The following is a 15,792-nucleotide window of genomic DNA, read 5'->3' on the forward strand; positions in this document are numbered from 1 at the left end:
GGGGCGTGCATGATCTCCCTCTCCGACCAGATGGAGAGCTCCCAAGGGGTAGGCTCTTGTCTTCACTACAGCGACAGCAATTTTCCGCACACTCATTCCACGTTGGGCTCTGGGCCAAGCCCTTGGCAGGGGCTTAGCTATTTCCAACAGGAAGGATTGAATGCAGGAATGATGTGCTCGTGGACGGCTGGAAAGACTGGAAGGGCTGAGAGCTAGGACACTGCAGAACTGACCTACCTGGGAAGCTGCCACCACAGGAGCCTCTGGGAGCTTGCCCTCTAAGTGCAAATCTGGGGGCCAGAAATAGGAATTGAGACCCCACTGCTGCCACCACTGCCCACAGAGGACTCTCCGCCCCTGCAGAGTGGGATATTGGAAGCACCCTGCTGCCGGAACCATCCTCGTCTGTGACCCCGCTGGCCACCAGAAGGGCAGGAGATGGCTCCCTGCCCACTTCTGCTCTCCAAACCGCAAGCAAGGACCTCCAGCTGGCAGGACCTAGTTTGCATCTGGGACCCTCGCTGCAGAGGCCAGCGCTGGAAAACAGTGCTCCGCATGTCAGACCATTTATTTCCATTTTCCTTAGCGTTTTCTGGAAGGGCTGCTGGATTTCCAGTGTTTCCCCTGGCATCTATTGATCTAAGCATATGGCTTTTCCCTCTTGATTTACTAATTTTAGGAAATGGAGAGTAAATAAAAGGGGAGAGCGATCAGGGGTGGGCCAGGAAGGCCTCTCTGAGGGGACACTGTGACGAGACCAGTACCCTTGGTCACAAATATCTCAGGCAGACGTGACCCGTGGGAGGACTGTTCAGAGGTCATGGGGAGGCCGAAAGGCGAGGAGCCATCCCACGAATCTGCCTTGGGTGACTCTGCTGCCATGGGAAGGACTAGGCAGAAAGACTCTCTCTCTTAGGCCTTGGCAAGACCCCAGCGAGCCGTTGCCACCTTCTGAGCAGCCACCGACACTGCACAGAGTGCAAATGACCCCGCGTCGTGACCAGTCCCATTTCACAGATGAGGACGCCGAGGCTCCTGGCGGCGGGCTCTCGCCGCAGGGCCCCGGGGCAGCTGGGGCACTCCCGGGCACGTCCAGCAGGTGGGGGTGAGCGCCCAGGGACCGCGCGGCCGCGAGGTGGGGGCCCCGCCCGCCCCGCCCCGCCCCTCACCCCGCCCCGGCCCGGCCCCGGCCCCGCCCCCCGGAGGAGGGGCGGAGGGAGGCGGGTGGGCGCCCACCGCGGCGCAGCCGGCCGGGGCAGAGCGGGGCGCGCGCGGGCGTCGGTGCCCGGGGGCCATGGCGGCGGCGGGGCTCCTGCTGGGTCTGGCGCTGCTGGCGCCGCGGGCGGCGGGCGCGGGCATGGGCGCGTGCTACGACGACGCGGGGCGGCCGCAGCGCTGCCTGCCGGTGTTCGAGAACGCGGCGTTCGGCCGGCGCGCCGAGGCCTCGCACACGTGCGGCCGCCCGCCCGAGGACTTCTGCCCGCACGTGGGCGCGCCGGGCGCGGGGGCGCAGTGCCAGCGCTGCGACGCCGCCGACCCCCGGCGCCGCCACGACGCCGCCTACCTCACCGACTTCCACAGCCAGGACGACAGCACCTGGTGGCAGAGCCCGTCCATGGCCTTCGGCGTGCAATACCCCACCTCGGTCAACCTCACCCTCCGCCTGGGTAAGCGCCGCCGCGTCCCCGGACCGCAGCCCGTCGGGGGGCGCCGCGCGCCCGGGCTTGGCGGCAGACCCGACGCGGCCCGTGCCCGCTGCCCGCCTTCCCGGGTAACGGGAAGGGAGGGCGGGTGGGTGGCCCCGTGGGGGCGGGCAGGGGCGGGAAGCCTCCCCGGAGCCCTTTACAGAGCTGTGGGTCTGGATTGAGGGTCGTGCGCTGCAAAGGGGTTGCTGCCTCCTAGACTCAGAGCCTTGTGGGGGACAAGGGGGGACTCACCGGGGGTGCACTAGTCCGCCCTCTGGGGCAGGAGCTCTTAATCGTGGGGGCTCTGGGGGCTCATGAATCCCTGGGGCTGTGGGCAGTGCTGGGTGTGTTCTTGGGGCTAGGAGACAAGGCTTCACCTCCGGGAAGGCTTAGCCCCTGAGCAGGAGCGAAGCTTGCTGTTGGGTGACTGGGCTTGACGGCCAGGCCGTCCTGCCCCTCCCGCCCCTCCCTTCCCTCTGGCTCAGCATCTGGAGTCTGGACCCAGCCCTTCACTCCCGTTTGGAAATGGGAGTATCCCCTTCCCCTTCGAGTCCAGCCCGGTCCAGGTACTCCCTGGGCCCCAAGACGTGCCAGGCCCTGAACTCCACATCTTATCTATTGCCTGCAGCCCCTTTTGGGGGGGGGGGTGTCCACGCGTTGGCACTCCCTTGTCTGTGGGTTTGAAATCTCCCCAAACTTTGAAAATTCAAGTGTTTTTGTAATTCGTTTTGGCTGCTAAATCCGACCCAAGGCTATTTATAGACCTTGTTTATCCTAGTTAGAATGAATATTCATACGTTTTTGCTACTGAAATCTCATTTAAGTACAGCCTGGGGGGGAGCAAACCCAGCTGGGGGTGTTCACACAAGCCGTAGTATAAGGACTACATCGTCTCTCTAAACCCTGAACAATTCTGAATTCCAAAACACATCCACAGCTAAGCAGTTTGGGTTAGGGGTTATGGGACCATATGCCCAGTTTTCAGATGAGAAAATTGAGGCTCAGAGAGGTTAAGTGTCTTGCCCAAAGGCACACAGCTGCTAAATGACTGGAAAGAAGCAATCATGGATATCCAAGGTCGAGCTCCACCCAGCCATGGAATCGGCTCTTCCAACCCTGGGTGACAGCGCTTCAGGGAGGACTGGGAGATGACATTGAAGTGAGGTGGGGGTGGGGACACTGGGCCCCTCAGCAGAGCAGGCCAGTTGTGCGCTATCACCCCCAAGCAGCGCAGCTCCCCGGGCTTTCACTGTCACTGTCACTGGCTTGTCTGGACTGCTAGATGGGGCGGGGTCTCTGCCCAGCGGGTGACAGGAAACCAGCGTGGGGAGGGAGTCTGGGGGAGCTGGCTGGACAGGGCTGGCAGAACCCCAAGACCATTGGAGAAGGAATCTGGGACAGGGTGGGGGCTGTGGGGGAAGACGCTGTTCCATGACAGAGGGTGGGGGCCTGGCTGGTGTGTTGCCTGTGTCAGTGGAGCCAGGGGTGGGCAAGAGGCTCTGTCCCCGCTCAGACAAAGGGGGGGGCAGGAAGCATCTTGGGGTGGGGTTTGGGGGCAGCTCCCCTTAGCTGAGCGTTCGCAAGCGGCCGCTTGGCTGGGTTGCCTGGCCGGGTGACCTTGCTGAGCTCTGCCTGGGACACTTAGCCACAGGGAACTTCACGCTCGCACCCACACACATCTACTCACACTTATACGCTCAGCCACACTCAGACAAACTCACATACATCTACTCACACTGCTGCTATCTACGTCTGCTCATCCACACACATCTATGCACACTCACACACGTACATCTTCTCACACTTATGTGCTCATCACATACATCTGTGCACCCTCATATGCTTGTCTGTACACATCGGCTCACACTCATGCTCAGCCACACACATCTGTTCCCACTCACTCACCTGCACACATCTATGCACACTCGTGTGCTCACTCACACTCACTCACATGCTTATCCACATACATGTAGTCACACTCACACGTGCACACACATTCACGTTCATCGATTCGCACTTGTGCCCATCCACACACTTATCCATATCACACACATCTACTCACACTCATACACTTGCACACATGTACTCGACATTCATGTGCACACACTCCTCGACACTCACACATCCACTCCTTCACGGGCACACATTCACGCGTGTGTACTCATACTCATCCCCACACACCTACTCACACTCACATCCACTCACGTGCCCATACCCACACTCGTGTCCACACACTCACCGTCACACGTCGACTTAGATGCACACATTTACTCACCCACATGCTCACACACATACCTGTACACTCACCCCTCCATTCACACACACATTCACTTGCATTTGCTCAGTCACACATTCACCCTCACACTCACACACCCACACATACTCACTTGCTCATTCACTCAAACTCTCACACACGGATATAGTCACACTCAAACACATGCATATTCACAAACACACACACCTCGCCCTGACCCTGTGTTCTTTCCGTCACCGGGTGCGGCACCAGGCGGATAGGAGGGGCTCCAGAATGTTCACACGGGTGGAGAAAGGAAGCCCGAATGAATGGATGGCAGTGTCCCCTCCTCGGTCCTGTGCATCTGGTCCCAGCCTGGGATCTCGTTGGCCTGCTCTGGGGACAGAGTGGAGTAGATATCACAAAATGAACTTAGGACGCAGGCAGGGCTCAGCCACTTGCTGGGCGAGTGCTTCCGTCTCTTGGTGCCTCCGTGTCCTCCCCTGTGAAATAGGGCTGAGACCGGCCACCTCCCCCTGGTCATCGTGCAGGCTCCATGAGTTCAGGTTGGCCACGTGCTTACAGGAGCTGTGACAGTCCTTGTGTGTGGCCAAGGCCACTCTGCTGAGAACAACTCAGGGCTGAGCTTCCCCGAGGGTGGCCTCAACCCAGGGATTAGGAAACGCTCGCCGAGCTGGCTTCCAAAAGATGTCCTGACCCTGGGTCCTCTTTCTGTACTGGGGGTCCCAGAGACCCATAGCCACCCCAGACTGAGCCCATCTTGGGTTCCATTCAGCTTCGGTTTGCTCCTTGCTGAGCTGTGGATTGCATAATACCGGGGGCAGAGGAGGTCTGGGGTTGTCGTCAGGGTGTTCCCAGCGGAGGCCCCCGTCCTCTCCCCCTGGTCCTCAGGGCACTTCTGCTGGCTCCTCTGCAGGTCCCCCACTCCTTGGGGGCTCGTGGGAGGGGAGGATGGGTGGCTGGCTCTGGCCTGGGGCCTCTGAAGGAGCGGGGAGAGGGGCCGGGGAGGGAGAGGCGGCTGGTCAGCTCCGGGATGGAGGTCACTGCTTTCCCAGCCCCCTGTGATCTCGCAGACATCTGTTCCAAATCCCGGAGTCGCCAAGCTGAGCCTTCCTGTCTGGGATGAAAGGCAGCAGCGGGGTCTGGCGGCTCCTCACCCTCCACGGAGGCCCTGGAAAGCAGGCAAGCTGGGGGAGGTGCTTGGTCATCGGGAATGAGAGACACAGTTCTGTGGGTTCCCACCTAGTGCTCGGAACCGCAGCCCAGCCCGAGTTCTTCTACATGCAGGGAAACTGAGGTTCTGAAAGTAAGGTCAGCTGTCCGGGGTCACGCAGCCAGTACTTGGCACACCCCGGGGTCCCGTATGAGTTAGGCTGGTCTGCGCCTTGGCTTTTGGAGAGGGTGGAGAGAAACTCCTTTCTCACTTGAAAACTTCCTTGGATTTCTAAGAAGCTCCTGAAGTGACAGGAAAACCCAAGCAGGTGCGCACTGAGCCCCGAGAGGAGATAGATGCAGGGGGAAGGCAGGTGGGCTCTTGACTGGCCCCTCCCCAGGCTCAGATCTGCCTGCCATGTGCAGGCCTTCTCTGTGCCTTTGTTCAGCTGGCTGCCCAAAGCCTGAGCTGAGCCTCAGCCCTGCTGGCCTAGGGGCACAGTCTGCCAGGAGACGGGGTAAGCCCAGGATGACGGGAATGAGGATTTATGCCCTGGGAACACACATGGTTAGCAGGCCTTCCTGAGATCTCTAGGGTAGCGGGCTGCCAAAGGAGCAAAGGATCTTTCAGGTCAAGGGGACAGCCCGGGGCCGCCAGGAGACTGGATGGCGGGAGCAGAGGGGACAAGGAGACAGAGGGGCCTGGCCTGGGTGGGGGCTGGACATCACGAGGACCCTGCTGGCCGCTGCAGAGCCCCGAAACCGCTAGGTCTCTAGAGCTTCGGCTGCATGGCGGCTTCCTGTCCCGTGGGCGGCCGTGTTTGCGTTGGCTGGAGCCGGGGCTGGGGGCCGCGTCCTCCTTCCCTTCTCCCTGGAGGTTCTGGCGGGAACGCTGGGCTCTACACAGACCAAGGGTCAAGGCAACAGCCTTGGTGTGCGTCCACTCACAGAAGCTGCCGTTCCCCGCAGCCCCTGCGTCCAGCTGGTCCCGGCCGCCTCACCCTTGTCTGGGCTGCTCAGGACCGACCCAGGACTGACAGGAGAGAGAAATCCCAGAGCTCAGTTGAGCACCTACCGTGTGTTAGGCCCTGGGCCAGGCCTTTGGGATGCAGCTGTGGACAAGCCACTGTCTGCCCTGCTCAGCTTAGAGGCGCCCTCCTCCGGGCAGCCCCCCGGCCTTACTCCGTCACAGCAGGTCGTGCTACACTGGGGTTTAGGTTTGTTTGTGTCGAGCCCTAGCTCTGAGATGCAGAAGGAAAGCCTGTTTGCACAGCTGCGCCACAGCGCTCAGCACAGGCCCCCTGCGCAGGGGTGCTCGCGAAACGCTGGCCGTGTAATGAACGGAAGGGCAGCCAGCATTTAGCCGCGTGCGTGCCGCCTGCGTAGAATCGTTCCGAGCCCTTTGCAGGCATCTCCTCCATAAGCCCCGATACTATGCCCATTCTGCAAGGCCGTAAAAAAGGAAAGGAAGATAAGGCACTGCCTTCACGTCCCTGGCCCAGTTAAACCCCCAGGAAGTTAGGTATTTTGTCCAAGGGGCCAAAGAGCAGGTAAGTGTGGCGCTGGACGTGAACCCCAGCGTGTCCCGGCCACACCCACACCACGGTCCCTCGCTGGGGACCAGGCAGCGAGGGCGTGAGTGCAGGCAGCGTTCCAGATGCATCCCCAATGCCTAAGCTGTGGCCTTCATGGGGCTCCCCACCCTCCTCCTGGTCCTGCCCCGCTCCAGCCACCTCTCCCCTGTCTTCCCCTGCTCGCCGTCATCCCGTGCCAGCCCTGCCCACACGAGCGCTCCGCTGTGCCTATTGGAATCCTGGTCGACATTCAGGACTCCCCCAGCACCTCTCTCCCAGTCTCCCACTGGAGCCCTCGATCGGGTCATTTGACAACCTCCTGCATGTCAGCTGTGGGATGTCACATGGGCCTCAAACCTCGGGTCCAAAGGTAAAGGCAGCCGTAGTCACAGCAGCCAGAGCCGAAGCGATCCAGCTGTTTGCTAACCTGCGAATAACGATGGGAAACGTGGTGCTCACACCTGACGGGATGTTGCACAGCCTGGGGGAGGAGGAGGTTCTGACACCCGCTGCAAAGGGGTGGGCGAGCCCAGAGGGCATTACGCGGAGAAGGACACGTGCTGGGTGATTTCGCTCGCAGGAGGCCCCTAGAACAGCCTACGTCTATGGTGAGTGCCAGGGTGGGGAGTGGGAAGTCGCTCGCGGGGAGAGGACTCTCGGTTTGGGAAGACGAATTCTGGAGATCGGGGTGAGGACCGTACGGCGGGGAGGGTGTGTTTACTCCCGATGAACTGTGTACTTAAAAATAGTTTAGATGGGGGCGCCTGGGTGGCTTTGTCGGAAGAACTTGTGACCCTTGATCTCGGGGTTGAGTTCGATCCCCATGTTGGGTGTAGAGCTCCTTAAATTAAAAAAAAAAAAAAAAAAAAAACGAAAACAAACTTGAGGCCCCTGGCTGGGTCAATGGGTTGAGCATCCAGCTCGTGATTTTTGGCTCAGGTCTTGGTCTCAGGGTCATGAGATCGAGCCCAGCACTGGACTCCACGCTTTGCGTGGAGCCTGCTCATGGAGCCAACTCTCTCCCACGAACTCTCTCTCTCAAAAAAACCAAAAATGTAAAAAAGGTTAAGGTGGCAAATTTCGTTCGTATTTAAAAGAAAAAAGGAAAGGCATCATGTTCCCATCTCGCCACACACCAGAGCAAGAAACTTGGGTGCCTTCTGTGATTCTTCCCTCCCTTGACTTCAGCATTCACCGGATCACCGGATCACCAGATCACTAGATCACCAGATTGTTCTCTGGAATGTCTTCCTCTCCATCATTTTCACGCGGCCCCTCATCTGTTCCCCGATTTATTGCAGTGGCCCCGAATGCCCCGCCACCTCCCTTTGCAAACGTGTAGTTGGTACATTTCAGCCACATCTCCGATCAGACCTCCGCATCCTTCTTAACACAAAGCCCTAGGCAATAATCAATCAGATGAAACCGCTCGCTCTTCGCAGGCTAGACAACACGCTTGACAATCTTGATCCATATGTAGGGTGTAGACTCTTGGTGCAAACATGAGAGAACTGGGACGGCCCCGGCCCTCCGTCTGCCGGGCTCTCGTGGCGTCTGGCGTTGCGCTCGTGGGAATTCCCAGCTCTCGCAGGCCCCGCTGTGCCCTAAACTGCCAAGAGCTGGGGTGGGGGAGGAAGACGGGAACAGTGAATGACCGTGATTGGGCCAAGTGATTACCCCATAGGCCGGGAGCAGCTCTCCCCACCTGGTTCTCATGCCCCAGTGGGCAGGGCAGCTTCACCCACACATTCCCAGCTCAGCTCCCCACCCTGCCCACCCCCAGCCCCACCCCGGGCCATTGCTGCCCAGATGGCTCCGATTAGAGAGCTTTGTTTTGTTTCCACTTTCCCAAAATAAGCCTCTCTGTCCCGAACTCATTCTGCTTGGTCAGTGCCGGATGTGCGCTGGCTTGGTTTTATGACTGCCCTGGTGTCATCTCTGATGGGCTTTCTGTCCCAGCTGGCTGGAGAGGACATGCTTGGTGCTCCTGGTGTGGATCTGCGTGGCCTCCGCAGTCTTTGTGGGTACCAGCATCCCCTTCCTGGGCAGCCCCTTGTCTCTGGGCACCCACAGATTCCTAGACCGAGGGTAGCCTCGTTCAGGGCAGTGACTTTGGGGGCAGATGAGCCTGCTGTCAAGCAGAGACCCAGCTGTTTGCTGCATGATATTGGGTGAGTTCCTATCTCCCACCCCAGCCTCAGGCCCCTTGCTGTTAAAACAGGCAGAGCGATTTAATTGTTGGGGGATATATGGTATAAATAAAGCACTTAGCATGGTGCTTGGCACATAGTAGGTGCTCACTAAATGCCAGCTGTTTTAGAAGAAACACATTCAGAGGTCGTGGCTTGCAGTGTCAGCAGCACTGTGAGACCTGCCTGTCTCAGCTCGCTCACTGGGTTATAAACTCCTTGAAGGCACAGATCATGCTTTGTCTTTACTTGCTCATATGGCAAGCACTTATTGAGTACCTACTGTGTGGGGGCACTGCTCGGCTCTAAGGAGTCCCATGCCCTGTTCCAAGAGGGTCACGGACTAGTGGGAGAGAACTAGATGAAGAAGCCCAGGGAAACTGGGAGCTCTGACGAGGTACGCAAACCCATAGCACTAGGGGTGTGTAGTCGTCACCCAGGAAAGGTGGGAAAAAGGGCATTCCACCCTGGGCTGAGGCTGAGGCATGTGGTCAGTTGGCTAAGCCAGAGAGATACATAGAAGACAGGTGAGGAGAACAGGGAACAGCATTCAGACAGAGGGAACAGCATATTGGGCTGAGATCTGTGCACTCCCAAGCAGTATCGTCCCCAGTTAACAATGGGGGATGACATTTTGGCTCATTTTTTCTGGTAGAAACACACCTGTTTTAATCACCCTGAAGCCTTGTCATCGCCTGGCGCTTGTGAGGGTATGGGTTGAGGCTGCAAATTTAATTCTTGTCCACTGCTTAGAAGATCTGGGGGCTGCTTCCTTCCTCAGCCTTTGGGTTGCCTTTGGCAGAAACCTTTTCATCACAAAGCTGGGATTAAGTTGTTTTCTTGGCCCTTCTAATTAACTCTTATAACAGAAAGTCCCTGCCGAGTCTCTGTGATGTTCCCGTGTCTTCTCTCACCTCCTGGTTTGGCAAGGAAGGGGAAAAGCCGTGATGTCTCCTAGTGCGTGATGTTGCTTCTTTGCATGAAATCCCAGTGACTGCCTTTTTCCGATCACGCTTCTAGCTGCCAGCTACCTTTTAAGTGGCTCCAAGCTCCCCGCCCGCGAGGTGTCTGGCTGCTTGATGTTTACGGAGGAGTCTGGGCTGTGGGACCCACAGCTTCCTCCACCCAGCGTGCTTTCGAGAACGCACATCTGGGGTGAGGCCCACCCCGGTTCCAAAGCCCGGACCTCGGAACACGAGCAGCCACGGGCTGCCCCCTAGACACTGAGTCAGTTTCCGACACGTGCTTTCTTGTCGGGGGCTTGGCGTTCTGGTGCCAAGCTGAGCTGCAACGGAACTTTGAAAAACATCTGAAACAGAGCATGGCAAGGCGGTTGCTTTTCCAAAAAAAAAAATTTTTTTTTTTAAATGTGTTTTCTCCAGTTTTTAAATTAGAACAAGCTTTGTGAGAGAGAATTAGGAGAACGGAGAACAGTTGAAAAGGAAGAAATGTCACTCACAGCCCTCTGCCCAGAGGGCAGCCGCGCCAACTCCTTTGCTGCCTATCCTTTGGGGATTTTTAAATTATAATCTGACGATTCTGACCATATGATCTTGTGTCTTTCTCTTCACCATTCTGGCTGAAGCTTTGCCCGTGTGTTCCAGGCTCACTGCTGGCTGTTTCTGTGGCCTCGATCATCCCGTGAATTTATACTGTTGTTTGGACTCTGAGGGTTACCATTTTCCGCCCATTCTAAAAAACGCGCAGATGCTGGTTTTCACGCATGTAGGCTCCTTCCCTTGTTTGAATGCCCAGAAATGGGGTGATTTTACCTAAGGTAAGAGATCCTTCCTTGGCTCTTCAATCATGCCGCCAACCTGCCTTCCCAAAGGGCCGATGCACACAGATAGGGTCCCCGGCTTTTCTTTCCTTGCGTGAAATACACATAAAGTAAAACTTGACCGTCTTAACCATTTGTGTCGTCATGTGACCGTCACCCACCTACCCACAGGGCTTTTCCCTCTTCAACTGAAGCTCTGTACCTATTAAACACTGACTCCCCGGCCCCCTCCCTCAGCTCCTGGCCCCGCCAGCTCACCTCCCCATCGTGCGAGCTCGGTGACCCTAACAAGCGCCTGTAAGTGAGATCATGGTATTTGTGCTTCGGTGACTGGCTTAGTTCACTCCACATAATGTCCCCAGGGTCCATCTCTGTTGTAATGGGTGTCCAGATTTCCTTCTTTTTCTGAATACTGTTGGGCTGAATGCTATTCCACGTTACAGATAGGCCACAGTTTGTCCATCATCCGTTGATGGACACGTGGGTTTGCTTTCTGCCTTCCGGCTGTTGTGAAGAGTTCCACTGGGAACAGGGGGGTACAGATATCTGCGAAGTCGTGCTTTCATTTCTGCGGGGTTTATACCCAAATTCCAGGACTGTGGGGCCCTTCCTTTTTTGACTTTTCGAGGAAATGCCAAACATTTTCATGGCGAATGCACCATTTTACAGTCCCACAAACCATACACAAGGTTTTCATTTTTCCACGTCCTTGCCAACACTTGTTAATAGTTGGTTTTTGCCTTGAATCATGGCCATCCTAATGGTGGTGAGGGGTCCAATTTTTAATTTCTTTATTTTTATTTTTAAAAGATTTTATTCAATTATTTGACAGACAGAGATCACAAGTAGGCAAAGAGGCAGGCAGAGAGAGAGGGGGAAGCAGGCTCCCGGCTGAGCAGAGAGCCCAACGAGGGGCTCGATCCCAGGACCCTGGGATCATGACCTGAGCCGAAGGCTGAGGCTTAACTCACTGAGCCACCCAGATGCCCAAAGGTCCAATTTTTAAATACAGATAAAATAACTGTGGAGTTGTAATTCGCTGTACAGTCCACCCATATTTTTTTTTTTTTTAAGATTTTATTTGAGAGTGAGTGAGGGAGAGAGAGCACGAGCAGGGGGAGAGAGGGAGAAGCATACTCCCTGCTCAGCAGGGAGCCTGATACGGGGCTTGATTCCAGGATCCCGGGATCATGACCTGAGCCGAAGGCAGAGGCTTTAACCCACTGAGCCACCCAGGTGCCCCCCAATCCACCCATTTAAAGTCAAGATGGGTTTTTGTCTGTTCGTAGAGTTGTATCCCCACCCCCACTGTCGCCTTTGGGACATTTCATCACCCCCTAAAGAAACCCTGTACCCCTTAGCAGCACCCCTCAGTCTCTGCTCCTCCCTAAGACCCTGACAACCACTCACCTACCCTCTGTCTCAACATCCAGGATAAGTGGAATCATACGATGTGTAGTCTTTTGTGATTAGCCTCTTCCGTTTACGATACTGTTTTCCGGGCATATCCACGAGGTGGTGTATATCAGAAGGCCCTTCCTGGGGCTCAGTGGGTTAAGCCTCTACCTTCGGCTCAGATCATGATCTCAGGGTCCTGGGATCGAGCCCCGCATTGGGCTCTCTGCTCGGTGGGGAGCCTGCTTCCTCCTCTCTCTCTGCCTGCTTCTCTGCCTACTTGTGTCTCTCTCTGTCAAATAAATAAATAAAATCTTAAAAAAAAAAAAAAAGAATGCCTTTTTTATCACAGAACACTGTTCTGCTGTATGACTTACCACGATTTATTAATTCACGGGTCAGTTGGCCAACATTTGAGTTGCTTCCACTCTTGGGATATCCCGCGTGATGCCACTGCAAACATCCACGTGCATTTGCAGGGAAATGTATTTCGCCTTCACTGGGGCACAGGCTCGGGGCTGGAGCCGCTGCGTCACATGGTGTGCCGTGTCGGCCTCTCGAGGAACCACCTGGCTGTTCCCCAGCGGCAGGGCGGGAGGGCTGCATCTTCTCCACATCCTCACCAGCACTTACTTTTATGTCTTTTTGGTTGTACGCGGCTTAGGGGAGAGAAGTGGTGTCCCCTGTGGTTCAGGTTTGCGTCTCCTGCTGGCGGACGGTGTTGGGCATCTCCTCGTGGGCTTCTGGGCCACTTGCGCGTCTTCTTCGGAGAGACGTCCGTTTAGATCCTTGGCCTGTTTTTTATTTTTTTTTAAGATTTTATTTTTATTTATTTAGTTGTCAGAGAGAGAGGGGGGAGAGAGAGAGAGCGAGCACAGGCAGACAGGCAGAGGCAGAGGGAGAAGCAGGCTCCCTGATGAGCAAGGGCCCGATGTGGGACTCGATCCCAGGATGCTGGGATCATGACCTGAGCCAAAGGCAGCCACTGAACCCACTGAGCCACCCAGGCTTCCCTTTTGCCTGTTTTTTAATTGGGTGGCCTTTTTTATTATCAAGTTGTAAGAATTGTTTCTATATTCTCAGTACATCACTTCTCAGCTATAAATTTGCTATAAATCTCCTATCCTGTGGGTTTTCGTTTTCTCAATAGTGTCTTTTTTTTTTTTTTTCAAGATTTTATTTATTTATTTGACCGTGAGAGAGAGAGAGAGCACGAGCAGGGCAAGGGGCAGAGGGAGAAGCAGACTCCCCACTGAGCAGGGAGCCCGACCAGGGCTCGATCCCAGGATGCAGGGATCATGACCTGATCCAAAGGCAGATGCTTAACCCACTGAGCCACCCAGGCGCCCCAACAATAGTGTGTTTAGAAACACATAATTTTTTACTTCAGTGAGGTCCAGTGTGTCTGTTTTTGTTTCTGTCACGTGTGCTTTGGGGGTCACGTGTAGGAAGGCTTTTCCAGCCCAGGTCACAAAGACCTGCTTCTGTGTTTCCTTCTGAGTTTTATGGTGTTAGTGCTTACGTAGGACTGAGATGTTTAATCAGAGGACTGAAGTGGGTAAGGAAGACTGTGGCTGGGGACCTCGGGGCTGCGTCTTCTGTTCTTAGGCTGCTCGCTGAGGCCCCCTTAAGGCCGATGAGGATGTAGGGACCCTCTCCTCCCAGCCCGCTCTGCCCCCCACCCACAGTCCTCCTGCCCATCTGGGCTGCTAGCACAGCTCTGCCTCATTGTCAGGTTCGGGATAGTTGTGGTTCTCCCAGGATGTGATGGAGGGAGCTGGGCGGAGAGGAGGGCAGGGCAGGGCCCAAAGCCAGAAGCGCCCCCATGTTGGTGTGGGCAGTGTGAGAGAGGGGGGCAGGGCTAAAGCTGATGGAGGAGGTGGCACTCGGGAAGGGGACGAGCCCCGGGGCCGAGGAGCAGCCCAGGAGTGTGACCCAGGAGGCTGGGCTGCATGGAGGCCTAGGGGCATGGCCAGTGGTCCAGGAGGTAAGGCAAGGCCAGGCCCCGGGCTGTGGCCAAGGAGGGCTATTGGTGAGGTTGCTTCACAGCAGCTCAGAGAAGCTGAATTGCAGTGACCTGAGCGCCAAGCTGGGAGAAGAGGCTGTGGGGCCGAGCAGAGGCAGAATTCCCTTGAGAGATTTGGACCAAGAGAGAAGTTAAATGGACCCCAGAAAACTAGAGAGTCCTGCAAGCGTTGCATTAGGGTTTGGGGGAGTTGAAACAGGGTTTCTCCAGACTCCCAGGAGTCTGAAGTCACTGGGGAGGAATGAGCCTAAAGACACAGGTGGAACGGTTGGCTTTGCTGGGGGTTAGTAAAAGAAATAAACTTTCTAATGGTAAAGTAGGCTTCTTCAGGATGTAGCAACAACTGGTTGCTTGAGCAAAAAGGGTTGGCTGCCTGTCAGGGGTGTTACCATTCAGATTCCTGTGCACGGAGGCAAGTTGGCCTAGGTCAGGGATGGCAGGAGGTCCACCAGTATCATTCTGTCTGCCCGGTTCCGTCGCCCCAACAGGCATCGCTAATTGATCATGGCACGCCACTCACAGTGCTCCAGACAGCCTCTAATGACCCACCCAAGAGAGTTTACACAACGTTGCCATTCCCTGTACCAGGACTCTGATTCTCCCTTCCCTTCTGTAAAATGGGTCCGTGTCTTCCTGCTGCAGGGAAGGCTTACGAGATCACCTACGTGAGGCTGAAGTTCCACACCAGTCGCCCTGAGAGCTTTGCCATCTACAAGCGCACCCAGGCTGGCGGCCCGTGGGAGCCCTACCAGTACTACAGTGCCTCCTGCCAGAAGACCTACGGCAGGCCCGAGGGTCAGTACCTGCGCCCCGGGGAGGACGAGCGCGTGGCCTTCTGCACCTCCGAGTTCAGTGACATCTCCCCGCTGAGCGGCGGCAACGTAGCCTTCTCCACGCTGGAGGGCCGGCCCAGCGCTTACAACTTCGAGGAGAGCCCCGTGTTGCAGGTCAGAGAGGAGCCAGGCTTGGCGGGTCGGGACAGGGCTGCAGGGGGTGGTCCCCCGGCCTGGGAGAGCACAGAAAATTTGTGAGTGGAAGGACACGGGGTCCTATGGGATCCCACAGTTTTCAGATCTTAAACAACCAAAGTCTTTTGTGGTGTCTACACGTGTTGTGGATGCCACCAGTGAGATAGATGGAGGACAGCCTGCTCAGCCAAGCAGAAGTGTCCCTTCCCCTGCCTGCTGTGGTGGAGCCCTGTGGCTCCTTGGAGCCTGGCGACAGCCACCAACTCAGCTGACCCTTCCTTATGTGGGTGGGGACCCTGAGGCCTGGACTGGAGAAGGGGTTTGCCAGGGGCACGCATTGGTTGGTGAAAGGCCCAGACCAGAACCTGGGTGTCCTGAATCCTCACTGGTGCTCTTTCTAGAACTTTCTAGCACAACCCCCAAGGGCCTTGCTGCTTTTCTCTGTGAACCGACAATGTTTTCCGCCCCATATGCCCCCAAGGGCTGTTATGAGGATAACATGGGAAACATGAAAAGAGCTTGAGTTTGGGAATCGTAGATTCCTGGTTCTTTGCTGTAAGGCGGTGCTTTCTAGAACATTCTGCAGTAAGAGATGTGGCCTCTAGCTGCACCGTCCAGGATGGTCACCACTAACCACGTGTCTACAGAGCACCAGAAATGAGACTAGCATGACCAAGGAAGTGAATTTTTTAAGTCTTATTTTAATGAGTTTTAATTTAAATTGCTTGGTGGGGACAGACAGTTATAAAGTGGTAGGCACGGTGCCTGG

At 56.2% G+C, this 15,792-nt stretch overlaps 1 protein-coding gene across 2 annotated transcripts in view; it reads left to right on the forward strand.

Moving 5' to 3' along the window:
• Positions 1–1,271: 1,271 nt before the first annotated feature.
• Positions 1,272–15,792, forward strand: part of LAMC3 (laminin subunit gamma 3) — a 56,104-nt gene continuing 41,583 nt past the window's right edge. For both annotated transcript variants that reach the window (XM_045082607.1, XM_045082608.1), the window contains exons 1-2: positions 1,272–1,667; positions 14,698–15,002. In XM_045082607.1, coding sequence (XP_044938542.1) covers positions 1,295–1,667; positions 14,698–15,002 — 678 coding nt within the window. In that variant the 5' untranslated portion in view covers positions 1,272–1,294. The remainder of the gene's footprint in view (positions 1,668–14,697; positions 15,003–15,792) is intronic.

The sequence above is a fragment of the Mustela putorius genome, unplaced genomic scaffold (assembly GCF_011764305.1).
Source record: "Mustela putorius furo isolate JIRA1106 unplaced genomic scaffold, ASM1176430v1.1 tig00000596_pilon_pilon_pilon, whole genome shotgun sequence".
Lineage (NCBI taxonomy): Eukaryota > Metazoa > Chordata > Mammalia > Carnivora > Mustelidae > Mustela > Mustela putorius.